We start from the raw sequence: 12,616 nt of genomic DNA, 5'->3' as shown, positions 1-12,616 counted from the left end.
CCAGAGGGGGATTTGGAGGCTGGGGGGTTGGGGGGTGGTCTATTCCGATTCCCAGCTCAGCTTCACCACCATTTCACTACAAGGAGGAGGAGGAGGAGATCAAGCCCCTTGCTCTTTCCCCAGGGGAGAGGCCCCTCTTTTCCAGCTTAACCCACCAGAATGCCTTAATGCAGGAGGCTGGCTGAGAGAAGGAAGGAGGGAGGAAGAAAGAAGGGAGGCGCCAACACAGTTGAGTGGGGGCGGAGATGATTCTACCTTCACAACATCTCTAGAATCCACACTTTCCTCTCCATCCAAACTGCTGCCACGCAGATCCAAGCACTTATCCCGCCTCAACTACTGCATCAGCCTCCTCGCTGAACTCTTTGCCTCCTGTCTCTCCCCATTCCAGTCCTTGCTCAGCTCGTTTTTCTAAAAAACCGTTCAGTCATCTCCCCACTCCCCAAGAACCTCCAGTGGTTGCTTATCCACCTCCACATCAAACAGAAACTCTTCACCATCGACAGTAGAGCACTCATTCAGCTCGCCCCCTCCTACCTTACCTCACTGATTAACTACAACCCAACTGGCAAACTTCACTCCTCAGCACCAACCTAGTCACTGTACCTCAATCCCATCTATCTCACCGCCAACCCCGGCCCACATCCTCCCTCTAGCATGAAACTCCCTCCCCCTTCGCATCTGACACATCACCACTCTCCTGCCCTCTAGACTAGAAGCTCATCATGGGCGTAGAATGTGTCTGTTATATTGTTGTATCGTCTTCTCCCAAGTGCTTAGGATAGTGCTCGGCGCACAGTAAGCACTCAATAAATACGACTGATTTTCAAAGCCCTCCTAAAATCACAACTCCTCTAAAAGTCTTTCTCCGATTAAGTCCTGGTTTCTTCTAACCACCCTCCCTTCTGTATCACCTAGGCACTTTGATCTGTAATAATAATGATGGTATTTGTTAAGCGCTTACTGTGTGCCAAGCACTGTTGTATGTACTGGGGTAGATACAAGGTAATCAGGTTGTCCCACGTGGGACTCACACTCAATTCCTATTTTACAGATGAGGTAACTGAGGCCTAGCGAAGTTAAGTGACTTGCCCAAAGTCACACAGCTGACAAGTGGTGGACCTGGGATTAGAACCCACGACCTCTGACTCTACTTGATATTCACCCCATCCTCAGTTCCACGGCTCTTATGTCCATAACCTTACACTCTGCCACTTTCCCTATTTGGAATTTATTGCAATATTATGAAAAATAATAATAATAGTTGTTATCTGTTTGATATTTGATAGTTGATATTTGTTAAGCGCTTACTATGTGCCAAGAACTGTACTAAACACTGGGCTAGATAGAGGATAATCAGGTCTTACATGTGGCTCACAGTCTAAATAGGAGGGAGCACAGGTATGGAATTCCCATTTTGCAGATGAGGGAACTGGGGCCCAAGATTGCACAGCAGGCAAGGCAGAGCCAGCATTCAAACCCAGGTCCCGTGATCCTTTCCACTAAGCCATGTTGCCTCTCAATAATAACAATGGCATTGTTTAAGTGCTGACTTTGTGTCAAGCACTGTTCTAAAGACTGGGATAGGCACAGAATCATCAGATTGGACACAGCCCCTGTCCCACATGGGGTTCACAGTCTATCTGTCACCCCCTATGGACTGTAAGCCCTCTGTAGGCAGGGATTGTGTCTACCAATTCTACTGCATTGTACTTTCCCAAGCGCTTAGTACAGTGTGCTGCACACACTAAGTGCTCAATAAATACCATGGACTGATTGATTAATTGATGCCATCCCCAGGAACTCTCAGGGGCAGAGACAAGATTGAAATCCCATCAAGGGCTAAGACAGGGCCGGATAAGGCCTGCATCTGCCTTAGTACAGTGCTTTGCACATAGTAAGCGCTTAATAAATGCCATCATATTATTCCCAGAGTGTCTGGGGCTCTCTCATTCATTCATTCATATTTATTGAGTACTCACTGTGTGCAGAGCACGGTACTAAGTGCTTGAGAGAGTACAATATAACAATAAACCAACACATTCCCTGCCCACCCCCACCACTGGCTCTCTCTCCTCCCGCTCCCACCAACCCCAACTCATCCTTGGCTTAGTACAGCGCTTTTTTCCAAAAGTGTTCTCCCATCACAGATCTCATTTTTGCCCTCACAACAACCCTGTGAGGTAGGTAGAAAGGCAGATGAGAAAACTGGAGTACCGAAAGGTTAGGTGACTCGCCCGTGGTCACCCAGCAGGCAGTGGCGGAGCTCGGATTTGAATCCATGTCCTCCAGCTTCCAGTCCGGCGCTCTTCCATTATACCACACTGCCTTCCACCTTTTACACCATTCCCAGGTCACTCTCCTTCCCCCCCCATCCCCAATTCACCCTCCCACCGCTCCACTCCCATGGTGTAAGTGCTTAGTACAGTGCTCCACATACACAATAAGCGCTCACACACACACGAAAAGCGCTCAATAAATATGATTGAATGAAATATGATTGAATTAATGTTGTGGCTCTAAGAGGATCACCTTCCCCCAACTCCCACTCCCAGGAGTGCAGACCCCTCCCAGTTCCAGGTGGAGACCCCCTGGCCCACAGGGGCTCCAAAGCCTCCCCCTCCTCTAAACCAACCACCAGGGATGTGGCCAAGGGGAGAGGGTGAATCTCACTGCTGTCCTGAGATGCACTGTCCACTGGTGGCCCAATGGCCACAAACTGCCCGACTGGTCACCGAGGGTCCATTTGACTTAGGGCTTGAAGTGGGAGCCAGCGGGTGCTCAGGAAATGTCAACAGCCTCCCAGGAGGCCCTACTCTGGGCTGGCCAAGACTGGGGGGAGGGAGGAGGGCCATATAGAGCTGTTCCCGCTGCTTCCCCTAAGGACCACTGTCACCAGGGAATCCACCTAGGGATGGGGGCTGCTCCCCGGGATGGTCAGGTCTGCCCCACTCCATCCTCGACAGATGCGGTAGCAGCATTCATTCCTTCAATTGTATTTATTGAGCCCCTACTGTGTGCAGAGCACTGTACTAGAAGTAGCGTGACTCAGTGGAAAGAGCACGGGCTTTGGAGTCAGAGGTCAGGGGTTCAAATCCCGGCTCCACCACTGGTCAGCTGTGTGACTTTGGGCAAGTCACTTAACTTCTCTGTGCCTCAGTTACCTCATCTGTAAAATGGGAATTAAGACTGTGGGCCCCCCGTGGGACGACCTGATCACCTTGTAACCTCCCCAGTGCTTAGAACAGTGCCTTGCACATAGTAAGTGTTTAATAAATGTTATCATTATTATTATTATTATTACTAAGAGCTTGGGAGAGTACTACATAACAATAAACAGACACATTCCCTGCCCTCAACGAGCTTACAGTCTAGAAGGGAATCCCCGCCCAGGGGCCAACTGACATCCCAGTCTCTCGCGGTCACTGTCCCGCTCCATCATCTCCCGCTCTCTGGCTCCGTCTCCCGCCCTTCCCCTCCGTGTCTCTCACTCCCGGGCTTTGAGTGTGTTTACCTGCCCATCCTGCCTGCCTCCGTTTCCGTCGCCGGATCCGGCCCTGACAGTCCCATCCTGGCCAGCGGTCTCTCCTCCCTGCCCCGGGGGCCTTGCAGTGGGCACAGTGCCAGGGCTGGAGGTATCTCAGCTCCTCAGTATCTGATGCCTGGCCCCTTCTCCTGCCCAGGGCTGCAGAGTCAGTCAATTGTATTTATTGAGGACTTACTGTGTCCCAGCATGGCTTAGTGGATAGAGCACAGGCCTAACACAGGACTTGAGTTCTAATCCTCGCTCCGCCAAATGTCTGCTGTTGACCTTGGGCAAATCACTTAACTTCTCTGGGCCTCAGTTTCCTCATCTGTTAAATAGGGATTAAGATTGAGAGCTCTATATGGCACAGGGACTGTGTCTAACCCAATAATCTTGTATCTACCCCAGCACTTAAAACAGTGCCTGGTACTTAGTAAGTGCTTAGCAAATACCATAAGTGTTATTATTATCTACTCCAGCACTTTAGCTTGGCACATAGTAAGTGCTTAACAAGTACCGTAATTATTGTCATTATTATTACAATACCACAATACAGACACATTCCCTGCCCACAACAAGCTTAAAGTCTAGAGGGGGAGTCAGCAGCCTTTAAGCTGTGAGTTCATTGTGGCAGAGAATGTGGTTTTTTTCTTTTTGTATTGTACTCTCCCAAGCACTTAGTACAGTGCTTTGCACATAGCAAGGGCTCAATAAATGTGATTGAATGAATGAATGAATGAATGAATGAATGCTCACTGGGGCATCAAAGCTCTGACTGGACAGGTGGGATAAAGGGTCTGTGCTGTGCTGGATGCTGGGGCAAGGAGAGGGGGTGGAGGAGACCCAATCCTGCTCCCTGCTCTCAGGGGGCTGCCAGTCTTAGGGTGGGTGATAGGACATGGACATCCACGGGAGGGACCCTGAGGGGTCATAGGGTGAAACCCCCTGCTTCTTGGCCAGGGTATGCCTCACCCACTCGGGACAGACTGGCCTCTTGTCTTGCCCTTACAGAATTCCCAGAACTAAAATTCTGCACCCTCCCCACCACCGCCTGGAACTTCCTGCGGATTCAAATACCCCAACTGTCAGGAAATCTTTCCTCTTGTCTTGGGGAACCCCTCACTTCCCCACCTCTTGCAGTCAATCCCTCTTGCTGCAAGTGATTGGTTGGATGGTGGGAGGCTGGGGCTGGGCTGGGGTCAGAGAGGGAGGAAGAGGAGGAGGAGGAGGAGGAAGGGCTCTGGCCCTGTCTTGTTCTCCAAGGGCTAGTTTGGGTCGGGAGCAGAGCAGACCCCCTGGAGCACCTCCCTCCCATCCTGCTCTATCAGGTGGGTCCACCATTCCTCAGGTTCCCTCCTACCCACCTCTGCTGCCATGGAGAACACCAGTCTTGGAACCTGCTTGCCCAGTGTTTTGTCAACACTGTGGAGTGAGCTCTGCTCTTCCGGCCCTCTGATGGCATCTCGGGACAGGGGCCGGGGGTGGGGTGGGAGGGTGGCTCAGCAGGGGGCCAGGCATCTAGTAACCCTGTCTCCATCAGACCGCAATGTTTTGGGTGGCAGCGCGTGCGGGAGAGGAGTGGGGAGGAGCTGAGGCTCAGAGCGTTGAGGCCACCTTCCCAAAGTCACCCAACCAAGCCAGAGAACATCTCAGCGCCCAAGACTCACCCAGTATCAGGCCCCGGTAACCCCTCCCCTCATTCTCTTTCTCTCTCTTTCCTCCGACTCCAATCCCCCACAGTTTCCTCATTTGCTTTACCCTCCTGGGGACTGTGGACTCCCTGTGACCCCAGCCCTACCCGACCTAGGCACGCGAGGGACCAGGGCTGGGCTGGGGGCGGCCCTGTGTCTACAGCCTGGCACCTTGGGGCTGGGTACGTGAAGAGCTAGGGAGGGGAGAGGCAGGGCAGGGCGGGAACCAGAGGTGCTCCAGCGGGGATTTAGGGAGCTTTGGGCAGACTTCTCGTGAGACACCTCCCTCGCACTCCACTCCCCTCCCTGTTCTCCTAAGAACAAAAGGGTGGGGGGCTTCACCATCATGACCCCAGCAGGCTACATCAGCCCTGGCTGCCCCCCTGCAGAACACAGCAATGCACGCCTGCGGCCGGGGCGGGGGCAGAGCAATACTCCAAAGTGCTGGCCCATTCCTGATCCCTTTTGCCCTTCCCCCATCGCAGGAGGCAGGGCCAGCCAGGGCTATTCTCCCCATGGAAGGGAGGAGGCGATGAGGCCCAGAGAAGTTGAGCAACTTGCCTGGGGCTGCACAGCAGGCCAATGGTGGTGGGGCAGAAGCGACCTCCCAAAACCCAAGGGTGGCCCTCAGTGGGGAAGGGTTGGTTCTGCTCTCATTCCTTACCCCAAACCCAACATCCGGGCCCACATCCACTAACATCTGAGACCCTCAAGGTCCCTGGGGGGCACAGGGAGGGGCCACATCAAGCTCTGCCTTCCTCCAGCACCCCCCCACCACTCCAGGGTTGGGGATGATCAGGAAGGTACGGCAGCCCAGGCATTTCCTCCTTAAAGGCCCAGCGACCAGGGGTCGAAGGGCTATACTTCTGGGGCCAGGGAGGGGAGGGTAAAGGGAGGGGCAGGGGTGCTGAGGAGGAAGCATCAACCTGTTGTCCGGACCAGGAGATGGCCTCTGGTCATCATGGAAAACCTTCCTCTATCAACACACTAGCACCTCCAGACCCATGGGGATGGAATCTCCTCGGCCCCACAGCCAGGGTCTCAGCGGTGGTTCCGGCTGCGGGGGCGATGGGGCCGATGTCCCCAGGGTCAAGCCGAGGGGCCTTCCCCAGTGTCTTCAGCCAAACCGAAAGCATCCAAGAGGCTGGAAAGGCCCCAGACTGGGGGTCTCTGCCTCACTGTCCCTGCAGAGTCCCCCCACTCCTCCCCTGCCCCCAACCCAACACCTTGGCCCCTGATGTGAATCTCCCCAATGCAAACACGGCTCAAAGTCCAACTTGGACACACCTTCCACATACCTCCCTTCCTTCTGAACCAAAGCCTGTTCATTCTCCACCATGGGCAGGGCAGAAGGCGGGGGTGGGGACAGGCCTTCCTGGAGGCAGAAGGATGGACTGCATGTCCTCTTCAGGCCCCTCTCAACTCGCCAAAACCGAAGGGCACCCTGCCGTCACCCCATCTGCTGTCCTCCAAGAGCTGGAGATGGGCAGGGCTCGCAGCAGGAGGGAAGCAGGCTAGACCAGGAGGAAGCAGTTTGCTGGCAGGATGAGGGACTGCCCTGGAATGCGGTGGGCTGTGGTGGTGGAGGCAGGGGGGGGCGCATGGGCCAAGCTCACCTTGGTCAGGACCGCCCCACTCCCCATATCAAGGGCAGGAGGTTGCGGGCACATCCCGGGCTTGCCGGCCACCTCATTTCCCCGCTCCAAGAGTGTCGAGGATGTTGACTAGAGGGACGCAGGGACGGGGCCACATGAGAGTTCGTGTGCATACCTGTGTGCATGAGGCCACACATGCCTGAAGGAATTCACCCTGACTGCAGGCCTGGCCACACCCCTCAACACCCTTGCCCCCCCAGCTCAGAATATCATCATCATCATCATCATCATCATCATCATTGCGGTATTTGTTAACTGCTTACTGTAATAATAATAATTATTATTATCATTTTACTTGTTAAGTGCTTACTGTGTGCCACGCACTGTTCTAAGCACTAGGGTAGATTCAAGTTAATCAGGTCAGACCCAATCTCTGTCCCACATGAGACTCACATTCTTAATCCCCATTTTACAAATGAGGTAACTGAGGCCCAGGGAAGTTAAGTGACTTACCCAAGGTCACATAGCAGACATGAGATGGAGCCAGGATTAGAAGCTAGATCCTTCGAAACTCCTAGGCCCGTGCTCTATCCACTAAGCCATGCTGCTTCCAATTCTACTGTGCACCAAGCACTCTACTAAGAGCTGGGGGAAATACAGGATCATCAGGTGGGACACGGTCCTCATCCCACATGGGGATCACAGTTTAAGAAAGAGGTGTTGAGTCCCCATTTTACAGACGAACAAGGTGAGGCCCAGAGAAGTTGAGGGTCACCCAACAGACAAGGACTGGAGTCAGGATTAGAACCCGGGTCCCCTTACTCCCAGACTAATGTTCTTTCCACAGAGTCATACTGCTTCTCACCCACTGAGCCTTCTGCCCCACTGATACCCTGCGAGCCAAGTACCATGTTCCTCCAAGGGCACACACCCTGGAATCAAAGTTGTTCTCATGCCCACCCTGAGCCATGGAGAGGGGGCTCCAAAAGGCTCAGAGAGGGTGAGGAAGAAACACAGGGTCACAGAGCACTCTTTGTATTGGAGAAGAGTAAAGAGCCCTGGTTCCTTGGAGAGGGCCAGAAGCCCCCTTCTCCAGGGAGAGGAAGGGGACAGAGAGCTGGGGTTTTCCTGCAGTTGGCATATGGCACACTGCACGTGGCACACAGAATGGGGCACTGTCACCCATGTCACTGGGCTTGTCCCTCAGAGCAGCAGGCATTGCCCTTCAGAAGCCACCTCATTCATTCCCCTGCCTCTGGGCCAGTTCTCCCAAACAGGCAGCATCTGTCTCCCTTCCCTGACCCCCATCCTGGGCCCACAGGGATGACAGAGGGTCAAGGGCCCTCTGGGAGTGCAGGGGTTGGGGGCTCATCAGCACGGGGATGGGGGTGGTGGTCCTGGGCTGCTCAGCCTCTCTCCTTCTCCATCTGCATCCCTCCCAACCCACAACGTTCTCTGGTGTCTTCAGGAAGGAGAGAAGTTCCCAGCTTGAAGCAGGTGGGGTAGGTTGGCGGACACGTAAGTGTTAAATGAGCAGGTGGCTGGTCAGTACGGAGGCCCCTCTAGACCGTAAGCTCACTGTGGGCAGGGAACTCTGTTATACCATATTTTCCCGAGCACTTCGTACAGTGCTCTGCACACGGTAAGCACTCAATAAATACCATTGATTAATTGATTGACTGGTGGATGACAGGATTAATTCACCTAGGCTCCCAGTGGCTTCTCCTGCTAGCCACCCACTCTCAATTATCGGTGCCAATGGGAAAGAGAAACCCCAGATAATGGAGAGCCACAGGTAATCCACACTAGCGGGTTCAGTCAATTGTTTCCATTTTCTCCCAGACCAAGTCTCCCACCAGAGCTGCTCTCCAAGCAGAAACCCCGGTGGCTTCGGGGTTTCACTGACTTTCGCATCACCGGCAGGAGCAAGAGACGGCAGACACGAACAACAGCGGGGAATAGTAATGGTGTTTGTTAAGTGCTTACTATGTGGCAAGCACTGGAAAACCTAACTTGGAGGTGCCAGGGATCGAACCTAGGACCTCATATATGCAAGGCATGCGACCTACCACTGAACAGCATCCCCACGGCCAACTCTCTCCACGGATAATCCACAGATTGGGTCACTGGGAGTCGGCATCACTTCTGTCGATGTGAACAGTTGCTTCACGCCTGCCTCTCCTCCCGCACCAAGTGCCAGGCGCCCAAGCCACGCCCTGCTCCTCCGAACTGGCACCAGCCAAGTCGAGATTTGGCCGGTGCCCGCTGACCTGTTGCCAGGTGCCGGATGAATGGATTGTTGGGGGTCTCTCAGCTGCCAAGTTTCCTCTTGGGGGTCTCACCCTGCCACGTGAACATCCGGCCGGGGGAGTGTCTGCAAATTCAGGGCTGGAGGTGGGGAAGAGGCATCTAGACCGTAAGGTCCTTGTGGTCAGGGACTGTGTTTACTTTCATTCATTCATTCATTCAGTCATATTTATTGAGCGCTTACTGTGTGCAGAGCACTGTACTAAGCGCTTGGGAAGTACAAGTTGGCAACATATAGAGACGGTCCCTACCCAACAGCGGGCTAACAGTCTAGAAGGGGGAGGCAGACAACAAAACAAAACGTATTAACAAAATAAAATAAATAGAATAAATATGTACAAGTCAAATAGAGTAGTAAATATGTACAAACGTATATACATATATATATATATATATATATATATACACAGGTGATGTGGGGAGGTGAAGGAGGTAAGGCTGGGGGATGGGGAAGGTGAGGAGGGGGAGAGGAAGGAGGGGGATCAATCTGGGAAGGCCTCCTGGAGGAGGTGAGCTCTGTGAGTATCCTCTCCTAAGCGCTTAGTAGAATGCTCTGCACATAGAAAGTGCTCTGAATGAATGAATTGAGCACTTACTGCGTGCAGAGCACTGTACTAAGATGGGGGAGTACAACAGAGAAGTATAACAGACACATTCCCTGCCCACAACAAGCTTAAAATCTAGAGGATAAATGCCATCTATTAATTAACTGATTGGGGAGTTCCCAATCTCCACATTTAAGTAACTCAAGGGTCATTATGGCAGCCTTCATAATAATAATAATAATAATAATGATGGCATTCATTAAGCAGTTACTATGTGCAAAGCACTGTTCTAAGCTCTGGGGAGGATACAAGGTGATCAGATTGTTCCACGTGGGGCTCACAGTCTTAATCCCCATTTTACAGATGAGGTAACGGAGGCACAGAGAAGTTAAGTCACAGTCTTAATCCCCATTTTACAGATGAGGTAACGGAGGCACAGAGAAGTTAAATGCCTTGCCCAAAGTCACACAGCTGACAATTGGCGGAGCCGGGATTTGAACCCATGAACTCTGACTCCAAAGCCCGGGCTCTTTCCACTGAGCCTCGCTGCTTAATATCTTAGAAGCCGTGGGGTAAACTGCAGCTTGAGATCATGTGGTTGGATGCAAAGAAGAACTTCCAGATCTCAATGTGGAAGACACGGGGTCGGGGGATGAGGGGAGATGAAGGCCTTTGAAGAGCTGGAGGAGGGGGTTGGGACCCGAGGCGGGGTGGGGGGCGTTGGGGAGAGGTGCCCCTCTGACATAGGGGGAGGGATGGTGGGTAAGAGGTAGGGGTGGGGCCTGGGTAACTCTAGACGGCTCTGCTCTAGGGTTCGCCAAGGAACCAGCGCCCACCACCCGATTCCCCCAATCTGCCCCTTCCCCTTAACCCTTCTGGGCTCCAACTCTCCCTACAGCCGATGATGATGGTATTTATTCATTCATTCATCCATCCAATCGTACTTATTGAGCGCTTACTGTGTGCAGAGCACTGTACTAAGCGTTTGGGAAGTCGAAGTCGGCAACGTATAGAGACGGTCCCTACCCAACGACGGGCTCGCTTACTATATAATAATGTTGGTATTTGTTAAGCGCTTACTATGTGCAAAGCACTGTTCTAAGCGCTGGGGGGGGGACACAAGGAGATGAGGTTGTCCCATGTGGGGCTCACAGTCTTCATCCCCGTTTTACAGATGAGGGAACTGAGGCACAGAGAAGCGAAGTGACTTGCCCAAGGTCACACAGCAGACGTGGGGGAGGCGGGATTCGAACCCATGACCTCCGACTCCCAAGCTCGCGCTCTTTCCACTGAGCCACGCTGCTTCTCTGTGCCAACCACTGTTCTAAGCGCCGGAGTAGATACAAGGCCAACAGGTTGTCCCACGTGGGGTTCACCGTCTTAATCCCCATTTTCCAGATGAGGGAACGGAGGCACAGAGAAGTTAAGTGACAAGCCCAAGGTGGCCCAGCAGACAAGTCGGCGGAGCCGGGATTAGAACCCACAACCTCTGACTCCCAAGCCCGGGCTCTTTCCACTGAGCCACACTGCTTCTGGGGAGACCCAAAGGGGTTTTAGATGCGATCCCTTTCCCAGCTCAGCTTCATCCTTGCCCCTCCCCCCCCCATCCTCTTCCCAACGCGCTCCACATTGAATAAAGGAGAGAAGAAGGACAGACGGAGGGAGGAGAAGTTCACCCGGGCCAGCGGCTTGTCTGTCGCACAGGAACTGCAGCCCTGCACTACGGCGCAGTAAGAGGGAATCGGGTTAGACCGAAGGAAGAACTTCCCAGAGATCGGGTGGCGGTTTGGTCCGGTTGGAGGATGGGTGGGGGGCTTTATGGAGAGCCCGGACTCCCACCTGTTTCAGAGGGTTGTCCGGGGCCCAGGGTGACATCGAGGGGGTCCCTGGGGGAGGAGTGCCGGGGGTGGGGTCTTTCCCTCTAAGCCCAATTCGGCCCACCGGCAGCCCGCCCCCTCCCCGCCTTCGCCCCTCGGCTTCCGACGATGCGGGGGGTCGGGCTACCGAATTGAGGTGGGGGGCGACCAATTCCCGGGGTGAACCCGCAGGGCGCCGCGCCCCCCTCCCAACCCAGCCGCGGCCCCCGGGGGTAGAGGGGAGGGGGAGACTAGGGGTCGGCCAGACAGGCTGGTGTGCCGCATCGCTGCATCCTCTGCCCCCTCCTCCGGGCCGCCCCCCGAGATTCCCCAACGCCCCCCCACCCCCCGGGCAGCGCTCCCAATTTAATGAAGTTTCTTGCAGCCTAATGTCTCCCCCAGTTCCACCCCCGGGCCGCCCTGTCCCCTCGCCCCCCTGGGCTCCAGACCCCCGGGGGAAGCAGAGGAGGGGGCGCGAGGATCGGGGTCCCGAGCACTCACCCGGGACACGAGGCAGAGGAGCGCGCAGACCCAAAATCCCTTTCCGACCCCCTCCATGCCGGAGATGGGGGAGCGGGGGTCCGGGAAGGTCCCCTCTGCGGTCCGGGATGCCCCGGGAAATAAACTATTTCCAGGCCGGGGGGTGGGGGCGCCGTCCCGCCGCAGCGCCGCGATGCCCGCGCTCCTCCAGCGCGCGCGGAAACCCCACAACGCGGGCAGGGAGCGCAGTCCGAACGGCCCTCGAGCCGCGGCTGCGGCCCCTTTAAGACGCGCCCCCCCCCCGATGGCCACGCCCACTTCTCCGCCCCCGCCCCGCCCACGCCCCCTGTCGGCCGCGGGCCCGGAGGGGCTCGTCCCGATGACGGCACCGAGGACCAATCGCGACAGGGCCCGGCCGACGCGGCAGCCAATAGGCGTCGCGCGGGGGCGGGCCCTCGGCTCGCAGGTGGGCAGCGGGGGAGCCTGCGGGAACCCGGGAAAAGGGAGCGTGGGAGACCGCGGACGGGGAGGGAAAGGAGGCGGACGGGAGGAGGGAATTTATAATGGCCTCTATTAAACGCTTATTCCGTGCAAATAATAATAATGATGGCATTTA

At 54.8% G+C, this 12,616-nt stretch overlaps 1 protein-coding gene across 2 annotated transcripts in view; it reads right to left on the bottom strand.

Annotated features, from left to right (window-relative positions):
* Positions 1-12,216, bottom strand: part of VIPR1 (vasoactive intestinal peptide receptor 1) — a 32,310-nt gene extending 20,094 nt beyond the window's left edge. For both annotated transcript variants that reach the window (XM_038755975.1, XM_038755976.1), the window contains exon 1: positions 12,022-12,216. In XM_038755975.1, the coding sequence (XP_038611903.1) occupies positions 12,022-12,078 (57 nt within the window). In that variant the 5' untranslated portion in view covers positions 12,079-12,216. The remainder of the gene's footprint in view (positions 1-12,021) is intronic.
* Between the last annotated feature and the right edge of the window lie 400 nt (positions 12,217-12,616).

The sequence above is a fragment of the Tachyglossus aculeatus genome, chromosome 13, assembly GCF_015852505.1.
Source record: "Tachyglossus aculeatus isolate mTacAcu1 chromosome 13, mTacAcu1.pri, whole genome shotgun sequence".
Classification (NCBI taxonomy): Eukaryota; Metazoa; Chordata; class Mammalia; order Monotremata; family Tachyglossidae; genus Tachyglossus; species Tachyglossus aculeatus.
The sequence above is the reverse complement of the archived record's forward strand: the minus strand, read 5'-3'. Positions and strand labels throughout refer to the sequence as shown.